General features: G+C 45.5%; 1 protein-coding gene across 1 annotated transcript in view; it reads right to left on the minus strand.

Annotated features, from left to right (window-relative positions):
* SUSD3 (sushi domain containing 3) overlaps positions 1 to 8,700 on the minus strand; it is a 58,163-nt gene extending 49,463 nt beyond the window's left edge. The window contains exon 1 of the mRNA XM_033140881.1: positions 8,555 to 8,700. Coding sequence (XP_032996772.1) covers positions 8,555 to 8,642 — 88 coding nt within the window. The 5' untranslated portion in view covers positions 8,643 to 8,700. The remainder of the gene's footprint in view (positions 1 to 8,554) is intronic.
* Positions 8,701 to 17,505: the final 8,805 nt, after the last annotated feature.

Below are 17,505 nucleotides of genomic sequence, written 5' to 3' on the forward strand. Positions count from 1 at the left end.
TCTCAGTAGGTCAATCTGAAGAGGAAGCAGAACAAGCTGTTCCTCTGGATTGAAAGGGGGGAGATGAGGCACCAAGATATGTGTGGACAGAATGGACAAAGAGATAGCCAGGAGAGGGTATGATCTTATTGGAGATATAAAGGGCTAAAAGGACTTCATTTTAGCTCTGGCTAAAAGTTTAACTTTGCAGCTTTTGGAGCTGTCAGCAGCTCAGCAAGATTTCCTGTAAAGAGCTAACCGCATATTTGCAAGAGGAAACTCCGAGCTCACCACAGTTATATCCTGTCTGTTATATCCTGTCTGTTATGTCCTGATTTCTGAGAACTGACCCACAAGTTGCTAACCACAAGCACCTGTTGGGGCGAACTGTAAGGAACATTTCTTCACACCTAGAGCAACTAGCTAACCACATTTCTTCACACCTAGAGCAACTAGCTAACCACAGGCTAAGCGATTTCCCGTTAGCAACAGCTTAAAATAGGTTGTAGGTGCAAAGGGGGGTTAACGGTTAGGCAGTTAGAATAAGTATATGGCACCTCCTGGTGGCTAAAGCAGCTTGAAACAGACAAAGGCAACCTGAGCATGTGTAACGTTCTGATAGGCTCGTGCAATATTTGAATATTAATCCTGATAGGCTGGGAGGTGGACCTCGCTCTGTCATAGAGTGTATAAAAGGCCACCCCACACTGTGAGTTTGGTGCATTTTGCCTTTTGCTTACTGAATGCACCTTATTGCAATAAAGAAACTTTCTTCTGAAAACTTTGCTGCCTGAAATATTTTCGTCTGGTCTTGCTGGGTCGAGTCATACAGGCGTAACAATATCCTGCCTTTGATCTCTTCGCTTGGAACAGGGAGGACGGACATTGCTAGAAGCACAGTTCCCTTGACCTTTTCATGGCTGAGCAGCAGGCAGCTTTTTAAAGTGCAGATTTGCGGACCATTGCTTCTGGAAACACTGACATCCGAAAAGGGATTCACAAGGTTGCTCGGGTCTGACTAAGTCAGAAAGGTAGGCAAGCACCTTGCAAAGTGAGGCCTTCGCTCACCCCCACCTGCCCACACTCTATCTCTAAGCATTTCCCACAAGGTAACCTCACTGAAACAAATCATTTATAAGCAGCCGGGCAACACAGAGGGACACCCTGTCCTTTATCCTTTACCTATTACAGTAATTCTGAATCGCTGACAAAGCCTTTTGCCCTCTTCCTGTGAAGAGGAGGCCCAGTTTCAATGAGAATCATTCCCACCACCTGATGAACTTTACTCAAGATACTCTATGGATGCAATGAGCATAGAATGGACTTGCCTGGTTTTTTGTTTGGGGGTGGGGATGCTATCTGCCATATTGGTAGGAAGGCATCCTTGGCTGTGACCCTGAGTCTGCCCATTGATCTATCCAGCTCAGGACTGTCAACACTGACCAGCAACAGCTCTCCCAAGGTTTCAGAGAGGAAGTCTCTCCCAGCCCTAACTGGAGATGCCAGGGATTGAACCCGGGAGCTTCTGCACACAGCACAGATGCTCTACCACTAAGCTACGGCTAGTTCTGTGGAACCAACCACCACATCAGCCTATGCCCTGAGAGAGAGCCAATTTGGCTGTGTTCAAAGCCCTTTGTTCCCTTCACCTTGCTGCAGAGCTTTGGAAATGGCTGCCACTAGATGCAACGATGGCTACCATCTCAGACGGCTTTAAAATGGGATTAGACCAATTTATGGAGTACAAAGCTATCAATATAGTTGCTACCGGTAGTCTTCATGGCCATAAGGGTCAGATGTAGCATACCTCTTAATGCCAGTCACCGGAGGAGCAATAGTATGAGAGGGATATTGCTGTCATGTGGACTTCCCAAGAGGCATCTGGGAAAATGAATGCTGAACTAGAAAGGCCTTTGGCCTGACCCCATAAGGCCTCTTGTTACGCTCCAAAATGCAGGACTCCAGTGTCCATTAGTATGCCAGCTAAAATGGGAGTGCCTGGGAATTATTAATAGTTTTCTAGCCAGATTAATTACCCCGCTTCTACCTCAGGCTTCTGGTCTGTCTAACTAATAAAAAAAGCAATCAATTGCTATTGTAGAACCTTGAATTAAAGACTGATTGAGACTTACATTCTCTTAATTCTTCTGGTCACTCCAGGGTCTGTGTCTGAGGGGAATAAAGTCACGACTCAAGCAGCTCCCCATAAGGGAATATTATATTGTTTTACTCAGGGTTTTTCTTCTAGAATAAAAGGTGCCGGTACTCACAAGTTGTTACAGTATGTGCCACACTTTTAACCGTGCTTTTCTTCTAGAAAAAAAAGAGGTGTTGGTACTCCTTGAGTACTCCAGAACAAAAGCACTGGTTTTACTTCTGGAGACTGGCAATTTGAACTTCTTTGCCTGCAGCTATGAGTCCTCTTGTTAAATGACTGGTGATTTCTGGGAGTGATCATAAAACCATGGAGCTGGAATGACCTCAAAGGCTACCTCATCCAATCCCCCGTTAATGCAAAAATATTTAAGCAATTTTTTGTGCTTTTAGTTTTTGGTCAGTCATTGTTTTGCAGTGAAATTGGGTCTCTTGGCAGTAATGGCAACCATAAGGTAAATGGCCTTTGCTGTAAGCTGAGAAATGACAGGACTATGACAATTATGCCTATACGTAAAGTGGGGACTCTAGACCATTCACGCAACTCAGCACCAGGAGAGCGCTTTCCCCTCACTAAATTCCTGTCCAGTCTGCTTTGTCTATGAATAAGAAATTGTTTTACATGTGAAAAATTTCTGTTATAGATGGTTTTCAGGTAAATGAAGTTATTTATCGGCAGTAAACATTTCACACAGAGAAGCTCCCATGCAGTCACTTCATATGCATGGTCTACCTTCTCATACACGAGCACATTTTTATGGCTCTGCAGGTCTTTCCAAATAATAAGTCCACTCCAGGATAATTTGTCTGTTCACCCAGCCCCTGAGCAAAGAGAAGCTGAATTTCTAAGTGTGCTCTTGAGCACCGTCTCAATCCTGACATGATTTCTTTTATCGTTTTATGACAAAAAAGATTTGAGCATCTATCTCGACTAGGTGCCATAACTGTATTTGGCAAGGGAAATCAGAGGGCCCAGACCACTCCCTGTATACAGTTTCTTTCAAATTTCTCATGACAATTCATTGCTATTGGTTTTACAATCCAATTCACATGGACTGAGCTATCAATGTGGATTGCCTTCCCAATGTTGTTGGACTGCAGCTCTCATCATCTCTGACCTTTGGCAAAGCTGGCTGGGACTGATAGGAGTTGTAGTCCAACAAAATTTGGAGGAAACCACACTGACTACCCATGTCAGTATGCAGGGCACAGAGTCTTAGACTTGACAAAGGGGTGTTAGTAGCTTGGGGTATTCTGGCAATGGGTCTCCATTGGAGATAATTGTTAGAAGACTGTTTCTTGATGCAAGACAAAACCACTTAGGAGTGTTCTGAATAGGGAAAGCTGATCAGAAGAGGGAGCAGGCGGGCATAGCTTTCTCCCTAGGTAACTTTGATGCAATATAGGTCTCCATAGGTGTGTATATCTATGAATTGATTTTTGGAGACACAGAGAGAGAAAGACAAAGAGAGAATCGTATAACTGTAGGGTTGGGACCCCAGGTGTCATCTAGTCCAACCCCCTGCAATTCTACATGCGGTCACCCATCCAATTCGAAACCATACCGGACCCTGCTTAGCTTTGCAAATGTGCTAGCAATTTTACTGCTGCACTATTAGAGGAATTCTCATCCCTTGAAGAAGTTGTGTGAGCGTAACATTATGGACTGTCGTCACAGCCCTGCAGTGGGCTACTTAACTACAACCAGCAACAATTCCTTCTAGAAAAGCCTGATGCATTGCACAAACCACCCCAATACACAGACACACATGATCTATGACCACCAACGTAAGCTGTTTCAAAGGGCTGACAAGCAGAAGGGCAGCCATTTTCTTAGAGGAATTTTGAGGAAGCTGACAGGAAGAGCTATGGACTTCATTCTCTTGACGCCGCAACATATTTAAGGGGTGTGTGACATTTGTTGGGAAAGGGAAGCATGCCCACCACTACGTTTCTGTATGAATAGTTTCGTAAGTGAGGGTGGAACAGCAACATAAGAGAGAAATGCCACTTTTCATACAGGTCACTCTGTCGCTTCAACTGCCAGCCTCCCAGCACCTTTGACTGATAAGCTGTATGGGTTCAGCGAGGCAGCCAACCTGGAACAGGCCGTTCTTCTTAGTGTACTGCTCCCTTGGTGGTCCATTACTGTACCATAAATAGTAAAGTAAAGCCCACAGAATCAGGCTTTATGTGAGCAAAGTAGATTACATTTCTAATAGCCTTGCAACAAAACATACAAGTGAAAACAAGGCAGTGAAAGACAGGTGCACTCAGTGCTGTTGCTCCGAGAGCAGGAGATTTAGACGGGCAACTTCTGCCGCTGGCACAAACGTTTGGGCTGCAAATGGGGAACAGAAGACTTCCCCGTTCTTCATATTTATCTGTGCTGCAAAAATAAATGCAAGATATCTATCTTGGTAGTGTTACATTTATACGTGATCAGGGAGGGACCTGTGGATTTATCCAGCAATATATACTTTTAACATTAGAGAATATGCATTTGCAGCTTTGCAAAGATGTACATCTTGCAAAGCTCATTTATATGTCTTAAGCATGCTGAGGGAATTTTCCGAACCAAATGATGTTGACACGCTCCCCTTCTTTTCCCATAGCCTTTCCTCTAAGTAGAGTCTTTACAGCTTTTCAATACAATTCTACCAACACAAATGAGCCTTTTCAAAAATGTATGGTACAAACGACAGCTGATAAATAGCCATTATGAAATGACAAGTAGAACCTGCAACAAAACATTGCCCTGTGGAGTTCTCCTGTTTGTTGTTCCAGTCAAGCCAGCCATGCCCCCCTTCACAGCACTCCATTCCACTGCTTCTCCAACATGGGTTCCCATTTCTTCCTGACTGTCAGTCAGCATTCAGTGACAGCACCCAGTCTTCACTGGACTGCTTTTGGGGTTCCCCACCTCACTTAGGGGTTTCGCCCCAAAATAGTTTTATAGTTCTGCAAACTTTGGGGCTTCCCTGACCCTGCTGACACCTCCTTCTTGTGTGTGGCCATATTGGCTTCAGAACATCAGAAAAAGATGGAATGTTTACTTCAAAACTGAAACTGCATTAAGGAGAGCATCATTTGCAAAAGATTTGTTTGGTTTTAGCTGAAAATATTGAGATGGCTTCTGCTAAAAGAAAAGCACTGGCACAGCCTGTACCCGTTCATTTTGATGTTCAGTGAATGCTTAGCATTGCACTCAAAATTCCAGATAGCAATAAAAGCAGGGAAACTGCTTTATTTTATCATCCTCATCATGAACTGCCCAGCAGGCCATTCCTCCCAGTTACAGATTTTGGAAAGCGCAATGAATCCTCCGTTTTAGCTCAAGGGGATAGGAAATAAAGTTTACTGCCGCCGCGAATGGATGACTTCTCAAGAGAGCTGCACCACAGCGTCAGTTTCATTTTCTCCTAAGTATTGACTTTCAATACCTACTATTGTCCTAATCTCCGTATCACGGTGTGTCTGCAAGCACATTCCACTAATGACCACTGAAAGTGTCCTTGCCGAGAAATCCTCGCTCTGCGTGAGGCCAGCTTATTGCATGACCTCAGCTGACATCACTTCCCTCTTTACGGTAAGGACTGTAAAGGAAGCAGAAATGAGTGGTGCACCAGCAAGAGGGAAGTGAAAGGTACGGTTTTAGTCTCTTTCAAAGGATGTGCATTCTGCACTGCTCAAACTGAGCAAGTCAGAATAGGTTTCTCTTTATTGCCTCCTCTACTGAAAGACATTGGGCAGCATTTGTTCTAGACGCTAACAAGCTGAGCAGCAAAGTTAAATGAGGGCCAACTGCATGTCACTTGGAAGCATGTCAGTTTTGTTTTCTTTAAAAAAAAAGCAGACACCAGAGGGAATTTTCATCCAGGAAGAGCAACAGCAACAGGGCAGGGAAAGCTAGTTTCATTGGGACTGTGGCTGGGGACTGAAAAGTTAATCCTTATCTTACCTACCTACACCGTCAAAGTGCAAGTAGATAAATAGGTCCCACTCCGGCGGGAAGGTAAACGGTGTTTCCGTGTGCTGCTCTGGTTTGCCAGAAGTGGCTTAGTCATGCTAGCCACATGACCCGGAAACTGTACGCCGGCTCCCTCGGCCAATAAAGCGAGATGAGTGCTGCAACCCCAGAGTCGTCCGCGACTGGACCTAATGGTCAGGGGCACCTGATAGCCTCAATGAAAATAAATGAGGGGGGCATGTTCACTGTTACATTTTTTAAAAGGAAACCCCTGGCATGCTTCAAAGTAATGCATTTACTGGGTAGTTTGCCCCTTGGTGATTTCTTAGTTCTGAATAACTGTCGCATCCGGCCAAAGATACACACGTCTGAGTCCCTAGATGTGCCTAGATTTCCCCTATCAAAAGCAATGAATCCCCCACCCCTAATCTCCCCTGGTACATTTAGCATTGAGTATATCACTTTGGGATGCCATCATGAGCATATATTTTTAGGATATCCTGAAGGGTGCCCAAATCAAAAGCAAGTTGCTTCCTCTGAAGATGAGGAAGAGAAAAATCATCTGTAGGTACAGTATACTAAAGCCAAAATAGACATCACATGGAAACTCTATTATTAGATTGCCTATCGTTTTTCTTTTTCTTTTTCACATTAAAGCAGCTGTGGGGGCTTCACATTTGACTGGAGCAGTGTCAGTGTTGATGATTTTACACACACACACACACGCACACCATTTTCTCATTCTAAATCACACTCAACAACCTGCTTTTAACTCTAGAGGGGAGATGTATCTGCAATTTCTTTCCTCCAGTAGGCTAAAAGTAGCTTGGTTATCTTTTTTTTTCCGGAGATGGAAAAGGTTAGATAAGGAAAATAGTGGAAGGAGAAAGCTTCCACTTTAAAGCAAGAATTTCTCACACAATGTGTATTTTTGGCCCTGAAGTCAGCTTCATTAAATCTGAATTTAAATTCAGAAGCTAGTTCCAGATCCAGGTAGCCGGATTGGGCAAACTACAGCACAGGCAGATATATTATCCTATGTCTTGCTTTACTATGCCTAAGTCACTCCTCTGATCTGATATGGGTTACCCAAAAATACAGCCTGTGTGAATCAATGAAGTGCATGTCACATTTGGGGGCCTCTTCATAGGTTCCAAACACCCCCACCACAAAGCTCAATCCAACATTTATTTCACTGCAGGGAAATGTTTCCCATACAGGAGAAGAGTCAGTTACAGGTAGGTAGCCGTGTTCGTCTGCCATAGTCAAAACAAAATATAAAATCAAAAAATCCTTCCAGTAGCACCTTAGAGACCAACTAAGTTTGTTCTTGGTATGAGCTTTTGTGTGCATGCACGAAACATCTGAAGAAGTGTGCATGCACACGAAAGCTCATACCTAGGAGAAGAGTCGTGCAGGATACATACAGCACAGGATACCTTCAATGCCTTTGAAATCTGCATCCTGGTCTCTCTGTGAATCTGGAGGTGGTATTGCAGACAACTCACTGTCTCTAAACTTCTCCCTAAGTCTATAAAATAAGAAGGTGGCCTGTCTCATGAGGCTGGGGTAAATGAGATAGAAACAAAAGGAGTCCTACCTTTGATCCATCTAGCTCAGTACTGACTGCAAGAGAACAGTAGCAGTTCTCCAGAATTATTTCCCAGGGTTGCCCGGAGAGGCTGGGGATTGAACGTGGAACCAAATGTAAAGCAATTTGCTCCTCAGAAATGTTACAGAGTTTGGTTAGGATGAAAGAACCCCGTAGGGCTTCAGGAGTGAGCCTCTGAAGGATCTTCCTGACCACTAGCCAACTAGTTAGCACCATATGCTAACTTCGCATTGACTCATCCCGCTGGTCATTGCAGGCCAGGACTATGTATTCTGACAAGCAGCAATTCCCCAAGGGCTCAAGAAAAGATCTTTCCTACCAACCACCTCTGAACTTTTAAGTGGCGCTGATGGCAGAAGATGAACTCTGGAGCTTGTTCCATTCATGGCTTGCGCCTGAGCGGCGGCTCCTCCGCATCACGGAAAAGAAGCAGGGCTCAGCCCCGGAACCTGTTTCAACGCCAAGGTTGGAGCTTAGCAAGCAACGCTCCAAACCAGAGCGCCTCGAGGCATCTGCAGAGTGCCTATCCTTCAGCATCGTGCAGTCATAAGGACGGCAGGTCCTGGAAGAGCAGCCCTTCCAAACGAAAACCGGGGCTTCTCTTTTCAGGGGGTTCATCATGCCGACAGGGAAAGTGTGCGGGCGGGGGTTGTCTCTCTCGGGGTACCTGCCCAAACCCAGATCCCACACCTGGCTGGGCTTTCCCACCCATACAATCCAAGACCTCCCCCCCCCCCATTTTGTGTCGTTGCGCCCATCTCAAGCACAGCGCAGCGCAGACCCCCCCCCATGCCCCCCTTTCAGGCGACCCTCAGCTGCCAAGACGGCTCTTTCCTTACCCGTGTAGTTATTCTGGGCATAGTTGCCGTCCTCTCGGATCACCACCGTCCTTGAAACGTCGAGGATCGAGGCAGTCGCCGTTTGCATCGCTCCCTCTCTGGACCCTTCGCCCGACCCTCGGGGCGCCCAACCTAGAATGTGTGCGTTCGTGCGTGCGGTGGGGGGAGGGAGGGAGGAGGTAGTACTGTCCAACGGTGAGTGCAGCAGCTTCAAAGCGGAGGTCCTCCAGCCCGCCGGCCTCTGCCTCTTCCTCCGGCAGCCGAGGGATCCAGGCATGCAGGGGATTCCGAGGAAGGGCTGGCGGCGTCGCGCCCCGCTCTTGCAGGCAGAGAATTCCGCGAGGTTGCCGTGGCAGAGACCCGATCCGCTCCCCGCGACTTCTCGCCGCCCAACTGCCGCCTCGCACTTCTCCAACGGCGTCTGGCTCGCAGCGAGCGAAGGACGGTGCTGAGCACCTGAAGACCCCGCCCTCCTCCGCCGCCCCCCGCCCCTGGCCCGCTTCCCCCAACCTCCTTAGCCAAGATCAGCAGCGCGGAGCTGCAGATGGAAAGATCGGATGGGCTCCTTCCACTTCAGACACATGCTATGGGGCTGCGACGCCTCTCCCGGCCGGCCAGCCTCCCTCAGAGAGCTGCCAGCAGGCCTGGCTGGAAGAGGAGGGTCGCTGCCCCGTCTGGTTCCACTACTAAGGCTGCCCGGGGGAAACGTATATGGGTCGGGAGGTGAGACAAACACGCAAGTGCCTGCTGGGCTGGATGGATCGTGGGCGCTCCGTGGGAAGGTTGCCGTGCTGATCTGGTGCAAAACGCAGACCTGCCCGATTTTCACACGTGGCTGAAGTTTCTTACTCGCGTGTAAGAATATCATGTGTGAAGACATCAGGAAAAGGCTTCTATCAGGCACGTGTCTCCGTGCCTGGGTGTTTACAAAAGCACAGATTTGTACTTTGTGCTTATACTTTGCACTGCCTTTTGGAGACTTGGCTTTCTATTTTAATTGTTTACCCATATATTAAAAACGCCCTAAAGTTAATGAGTGAAGGGTGCTGAGAGCCTTAAATGTGCACCTACTCGCACTTTAGAAAACGACTCTGTGCAAAATTACCCCCCAATTTGTGGAAAGGAAGAAAAAGAAAGAGTCAAGGGCAAAGAAAATGACTGGGGGGGGGGGGGAGTCAAGAACCAAGGAGGATAAAAATGGTGTGCAATAAAGAGGAGGCATCGGGAATCTCACATATTTCTCTCAACCTTACCCAAGAGGGAACTCTTAATGAATTTGTCATTATTAATTCTGGGCCTTGGAAATGATAACCTAATCCCTGCCTGGTAGCTTTCGCTACCAGCTGACTGGCTGGCTGGCTGGCTGGCTGCAGGAAATTAATCTGATCTGGGCTGGGCTAAGTCAGGGCAAGGCCATCTGTTTATATTCCTGTGGCCTGACGATCTGCAGCAAGCAGGGTGCAATTTCCAAGGTAGAAGCCACCTTTCCTGAGAAGGAGCCCTTATCAGATCAGCAAGAAGGAAGTTGTGGGAAAGAATGCAGGTTTAAGCAAAAGCACCAAATGTAGCCACAGGCAGGAATGCAGGCGGGGCGTTGTCTATGGGAATCCCAGATCTGCTGTGGCCCTGTGAACCAAAAAGCAAGGTGGAGTTCTTGGGTTATTTAGTGAGGGGCTCAGATGATTTGACAATCTTGCTAGAAGAAGGGGAACCTGATAACTGAAACAGCAACCTGTTTTTTTGTTATTGTTGTGATGGTTAGATTGTGGTAGACCGCATGCAGAGAGAGTGAGCAGTCACAGAGAGAAGACCCCCCCAAATTGTTGCATGGGTGCGTAGCCTATAGTGTAGAAGATGGTACAGTCTCCATCATGTTGGTTAGTGTGGCATTGAAATAGAGGGAATGGTGGACTGTAGAAAATCAATCTTAAAATCAGCACCATGGATTGCTTCTGAAGCACAGTTACATATTTCTGTTGACAGATGCCATGCATGCTTGCGGGCACAAAAGCATGAAAATGTCTTAAGGCCGGAATAATACAGATTGTCCTGAACAACCACAACTAGGTTAATAATAATAATAACAATAACAACAACAATAATTTATTACACCCCGTCCATCTGACTTGGTTACCACAGCCACACTGGGCGGCTTCCAGCGAAATATAAAGGACAAAACAAAACATCAAACAAATCTAGATTTAATCTGAGCTCAATTTGCGTTCCATTGTGCTCCTGTGACATCACCAAATGCTCGGTTTTAAAAAATGAATGTGTATGATTTGTGTTGATGGTTCTCAGTCACATAATTTCCTACTAAGATTCTATGTGGTGCAAATTCCTTTTTCCCCTGGAGACCCCAAGAAGGAGGCTAAAATCCTGACATTTCAGATCCAAACCCTGAGACCAAACTGACCTCCTCCTTATACTCATGGCCTCTTTCTAAGCCTTCATTATACAAAAATTTGCAGAAGATCAACACAGATTCAGCTAGCAGTGCTATGTTGCCAGTTTTATGGGGAAGCACCAATTTTAAGTTTTACTGCAGTTCCCAAAGCTCATAGGAAGTAGAGTACTTGGTCCATCTAGCTCAACACTGCTGCCAATGACTAACACAGCAGCTTTCTGGGGTCTTTCCCAGGGATTAAACCTGGGACCTTTCCCATGTGCTCCAGCAGCAAGCAATAGTGCTTCCATGCCTGAAAGAAAAAAAGGATTGTAGTCTTATTAGGATACTTATCAGGATGCTTATTAGCACTGCTAGCCACTGGTACCACCTGAAGCACAAGGCGATGAGAAATTTAAAAGACTAATGCTTCCCCACCACAAATGAAAAATATTCTTAGAGGTAGAAGTAGTTTTTGCATGGCGTTTCATAAAAGTGCTTTTAAAAAATTCAGTGGAGGAGTATTGCCGTTATTAATTCTGTTGCCCCTCTCCCCACCTTTCCTCCAAAGAGCTCAGGACAGCATATGGGCTGGGCATGTGCCCAATTGACCCCTGTGTCACACCTGTCAGGTAGGTTAGGCCAAGAATTGGTGACTAGAGCAAAATAAAAAATAAAAAAAATTGTCCAGTAACACCTTAGAGACCAACTAAGTAGTTCTGGATATAAGCTTTCATGTGCATGCACACTTCTTCGTGCATGCACACGAAAGCTTATACCCAGAACAAACTTAGTTGGTTTCTAAGGAGCTAGGTAAAGGTAAAGGGACTGCTGACCATTAGGTCCAGTCGTGGACGACTCTGGGGTTGCGGGGCTCATCTCACTTTACTGGCCGAGGGAGCCGGCATGCAGCTTCTGGGTCATGTGGCGAACCAGAGCAGCGCACGGAAATGCAGTTTACCTTCCCGCCGGAGCGGTACCTATTTATCTACTTGCACTTTGACGTGCTTTCGAACTGCTAGGTTGGCAGGAGCAGGGACCTAGCAACGGGAGCTCACCCGATCGCGGGGATTCAAACCGCCGACCTTCTGATCGGCAAGCCCTGGGCTCTGTGGTTTAACCCACAGCCCCACCCGTGTCCCCTCTAAGGTGTTACTGGACAATTTTTTTAAAAAAAATTGACTGCATCAGACTACCTACCTGACTAGAGCCAAGTCACTCACAGGACAGAGATGGGGAATCTCGTGTTCTCTGGCTGGCTATGGCCCTCCACATCTCTTTCCCAGGCCCTCCTCATGCCACATATCCTCCATTTCTCTCCTGGGTGGAGAATAGACAGGGGTGCCTACTGTACAAAAGCACCATGCACATTTACTTCTCTGACCACTGGTGCTTCTGGTACCACCGACCACTGACATGAGACACCTCCAGAAGATGGCCAGAAAGCAACGTGGCCCTCATCCCCCAACACTGCTGTAGGAGATTTGAATGCTCCCATCCAGCTGTAGGAAGATTATGCATTGCTTTCCCAAGGAAATAAATGTTTGAAGGGGCTTAGCATTGGCTGGGATGTGCCCAATACCGCCGCCACCCTTATTAGACATGGCCTGAAGGCTGCAGCCCAAACAGTTGTAAATTGCCCCACTACCTGCACACTGACATCCATTTGCCTCATCACCACAATGCATTTGTCAACTTTCTCAGCCTTAGGTCATCAGCCCTGTGTTTAGCGCAAATTGATCCCAGAGAGCCTGTCAGATTGAGGCAAGGCTGTGACACACAGCAGCAATCTTGGATGTTTGGGCAGGAGAGACCAAGCCACATGCTCCACAGGTCCAAAGCCAAACGGAGACAGAACTAGTTATGAGCTGGAACGATCAATACGGCTAAGCTGCCTTTTGCTCCTCCATCACAGCTACAGAAAAAGGCATTTAATCTCTTGTGATTGGGATATATAATCCCCTTGAACATTTTCATTTTTTAAAAAAATAAGCAGACACTAATAAACTACCAAAAACTGTTCATGGGAGCAGGTGAACAGCGTTCGTTGCTCCCGAAGGAGCTAGTCAGGAGGGGCTGCAAATACATTTTAAGAACAAGACAGTCCATAACACTCATCCCTGCTCCCAAATTCTGTCTCATGTAGGAACCGCCCAGCATGGTTCTTTGCCAAAGCCAAGTACTGTAACTAGGTTTGTGATGGTCCTATAATGTTGGCAGGACCAGATAGGACAGAATTTGAGAGTGCTATTTTTGACTTCCTGTTCTTTCCTCCCTTCAGCTTGTCTCTCAGGGTGGGTGGGTGTACTATACATTTAAAACAAATTTGCTAGCCTGGGAGTCACTTGAAAACTTGCAGCACTGGCTTGTACTCCCCAATGCAGCCAGTGCCACTCAGAAGACTGACAGTTTCTCTGACAGCTTCTTTACTGAGAGTTCATCCAGATTTGATTGCAAAACCACCCTACATTTAAAGCACATCCACCCCTGCTTAAAGAATCCTGGGAACTGTAGTTTGCCCCTCACACAACTACCATTCCCACAATTCTTAACAAACTACAGTCCCCAGGACTCTTTGAGAGGAAAATGTGCTTTAAACATTTGATGCGTATGCAGCCATAGTTTGGTCTGCCATCTTATTCAAGGTCCTGAATTCCTGCTACATGAAATGTTGACTTGCAACAATATCATTCTTCAAAAGAAATGCTGTGTTGTCATTTTTCCTACCAAATAATAGTGACATTTTAAATATTGAGCATTGTTGAAGGACCAGTGTCATTTTAGGAGCGGCTGTCAGCGATATAAAAGAGGCTGTCTTTCCTTTCTTATTCTTTCTCCATAGAACAATGTGAGGCTAGCCGGCTGATCAAAGGCGCCTTCTTTCACATGTAAATGCAAAGGGATGGGAGATTGGCAGTACTGCTTCTTACACAGTGATTTCCAAACTGGGTTCTCCAGTCTTTATACAGTTGTGGGTTACAATGAAATGTAACTCACTGCGTTATACAAATCTTTGGTGCATTTGGAATACTGTGTGCGGTTCTGGTCACCTCACCTGAAAAAAATGATATTGCAGAGTTGGAAAATGTTAATAATAATAATAATAATAATAATAATAATAATAATAATAATAATAAATTTTTATTGGTACCCAACCCTCCCTGGCCGGAGCCGGGCTCAGAGTGGCTAACATCATATAAATAATACAATATGCATAAAAACAAGCAATTGATCAATTAAAATGCACCCCAAAATTAATTCAAATAAATGAAAGTTAAAGTTAAAACTGAACAAATGGCAATCCTCAGGTTAAAACTGAAACCGGTTAATACAACCAGAATTATCAAGGAGATGGAGCAAGCGAAGACCCTGTGAAGAAAGGTTGCCACATTTGGACTTGATAGTTTATAGAAAAGACAAGTAAGAGTTGACATGAAATAAGCTTACAAAATTATGCCTTGCATCTGGATAGAGAATAGTTCTTCCTCTCTGAAAACACTAGAACTCTGAGACATCCAATGAAGCTGAATGCAGAACGATTCAGGACAGATAGAAACAAGAACCTGTTCATGCAGTACATATTAAAACTATGGAACTCACTCCCACAGATGGCTACCAATCTGGATGACTTTAAAAGTAGATTAGGCAAATTCATGGAGGATAAGTCTATCAATGGCTACTGGTCATGGTGGAGGCAATGCCTCTGAAAACCACAGGGGGAGGGGAGAGTGTGCTTGTGTTCAGGTCCTGCTTGCAGGCTTCCCACAGGTATTTGGCTGGCCACTGTGAGAACAGGACCAGATGGGCTATTGGCCTAATCCAGAGGGGTCTCCTTGTGTCCTTATGTGACCCTGAACCGACATAAAGTCCATACAAATTTTTAAAATTTGTAAAAGGCTTTGACAAATATACTCAGCAATCAGCAAATCCCCATTTAGGCGCAGTGCTTGCTGGGTGGATTGTGGGGGGAACAAGCAGTCACCATCACATATAGCCTGACCCATCTCACTGGGTTACTGTTACGAGGATGCAATGTGGAGGGGGGATAATGATAGCTGCCAGCCTAGACTCCTTGGAGGAAGAGCAGAATGGAAATGCAATTAAAAAAGGTATATGAACATGCCTTTTTCTGCAAATCAATGACATTATATGTTCCAAAACCAGCAATGCAGACTTCTTTATATTGTTTACTTTATTCATTTTGGCCCCTTGTCAATGATAAATGGGGAAAATTCTGCTATATAGCATCCGTCCTTGCTCCCATCCGACCTCCCTAGAGGCATCCCTTTTGAATTCCGTTTTTGCCTCTGTCATCACTTCTTAAATGGTAAAATATTCATCCAAGGCTTTTCTCACTTCCTCTAGATTTTCATTTTGGGATTAGCACCTTGACTGGAGTTTCAGAGGCCTACGGCACATTAAGGGGAGGGGGAAATAATGTGTGTGTGCGCACACACACACCTTCGCCATTTGGAATTGTGCGGTGAACACTTTTGGTTTTGAATGAGAAAGAGGAAGCAGGAAGTGTGGAGGTGAAAAGAAACGGAATATTGACCTAGGGTCTTGGGGAGCCGTTGCTGAGCAGAGAATACAATATTGGGCTAGATCATCTACAGAGTATGGACTAAAAATCCCATTCACGTTACCCAGCATTGCCAATGGTCAGGGATGATAGGAACTATAGTCCACTTTTTGAGATCACCATGGTGGCTACCCCTGTCTTGATGGACCAGTAGCCTGATTTGGGGGAGAAAACTACTGGGATTGTAAGTTGTCCATTTATCGGCACCAGAGTATCTGTCTTGGATGCTGAAATCCCAGTTTCAGTCTCTCCAGCAAAATGGGCAGCGAGGCTGGGAAAGACCAGCACTGAGATTCTAGGAAGCCACTAGTCTTCAAAGAAGTTGATCCTGGGGTCATTTATTAGTTGAATTTATATTCTGCCCTTCCACTTAAAGGAGCCCAGAGCGGGGGAAATGTCCGGTTTTTTTAAAGTGTTCCAAAACATCTAAAACATTCTAAAAACAGCTAGAATCATAAAATTAGAGAGTTGGAAGGGATCCTGCGGGTCATCTTGTCCGATCGCTTGTAATGTGAAAAACACCGAAAAACAATTACAGCTAAAGCATTATTTCAGCCAGTGTTGTGAGATTGAGAGGTTTGAACAGGGGAGGGTTAGCTGAGATAGAATGACTGCAAAACATTACTAGTAATTAGTTGGTGAAGGGGAGGGTGACGCTGAGGTTGATAAAGCCAGTAGAATACAGCTTCATCCAATCAGCCACTCGTGGAAAAAGCAAACGGAAGACTGTTTTTGCTGTGTTTCCTCTGCAAGGAACTGAAACAACCCATTGGGGTGGGATGGAAGCACTACACTTGCTTACTGCTTGGTCAACCGGTTGCATACCAGCGGAGCCAATCTGGCAATCCTGCCTGTGCAACTGCATGCTTCTGTCAGGGTGGGTGTCAGGAGCAGGTCAGCAATAATTCACACAGTGTCAATGAAGTTAACTTTCTTTTTTCATAGAAATAGGAACAACTCAGAAGGCCAGGCCTTTTGAGCACAGCAACGTTTCCCAGTAGGTCTTGCCCCAGTGAGGCAGCTGCAAGGACTGAAGGTCCCTGTCTTCTCACAGCTACCTAAGTCTCCTCCTTCTCCAGTTCCTTCCTAAGTAATCTGAAATTCTGATGCCTTCTCTGTCTTTGCCTTGCTCTCTTCATACCTCCACTGGTCCTGGGAGACCAGCAGGGAGGGGAGCTGGGTGCAGCAGGAGTGGGAGACCCCCTGGTTTCTTCAGCAGCCTGCCTCATCTCTGCCTCTTGCCCCCCCCCAACCTCTCCAGCCTCTCATTCTGGACTGCTCTCTGCTGCTGTCTCTTGCTGCTCACGAAACCCTGTTGCCTCTTCAGCTTCCGACACCTCCTCCTCCCAGTCTGCTCCCTCTTCTCCCTCTGACCACTCATCGTTGTCCCACCACCAGTCCCCTGGGGGATTGCCTTGGCCCTCTCCCTCTTCATGAGCAACAGCTACCCACTCAACAAGCTACTTCTAACAAGGAGCACAGAGGTTTTTCAACATCTGTTATTCCTGTTGGGTTATTTATTTATTATTAAGTTAAATTGGTTTAACATGTTCTTAATATTGTGTTTTCATAATAATGATTTTTTTAAAAATGTAACCTGACCTGGGACCTTTGGATAAAAGGTGAGTAATTAATAATAATAATTTATATTCTGTGACTTAATACCATAATAATGAACAGCTGGGAATTTTATACATTTTAGTGCAATTTCTCCCTTTCTGTTGCAAAGAAAGATTCATGCACTTTTACTAGGTTAAAAATTTCTCCCTTTCTGTTGCAAAGAAAGATTCATGCACTTTTACTAGGTTAAAAATTGACCTGCAAAGGTCAATCTTCTTCCCCTATGTTTAATTTATTCTGCTTTTTTCTAGGATGGAGAGCACATTTCTAAAAAGAGCATGTGAGTCTTGTCGCCAAACTAGATTTCTTACCACTTGCATGCAAATTATTCTCTTCCGGTAATACAGAAATGGATTTAATTGG

The sequence above is a fragment of the Lacerta agilis genome, chromosome 2, assembly GCF_009819535.1.
Source record: "Lacerta agilis isolate rLacAgi1 chromosome 2, rLacAgi1.pri, whole genome shotgun sequence".
NCBI lineage: Eukaryota > Metazoa > Chordata > Lepidosauria > Squamata > Lacertidae > Lacerta > Lacerta agilis.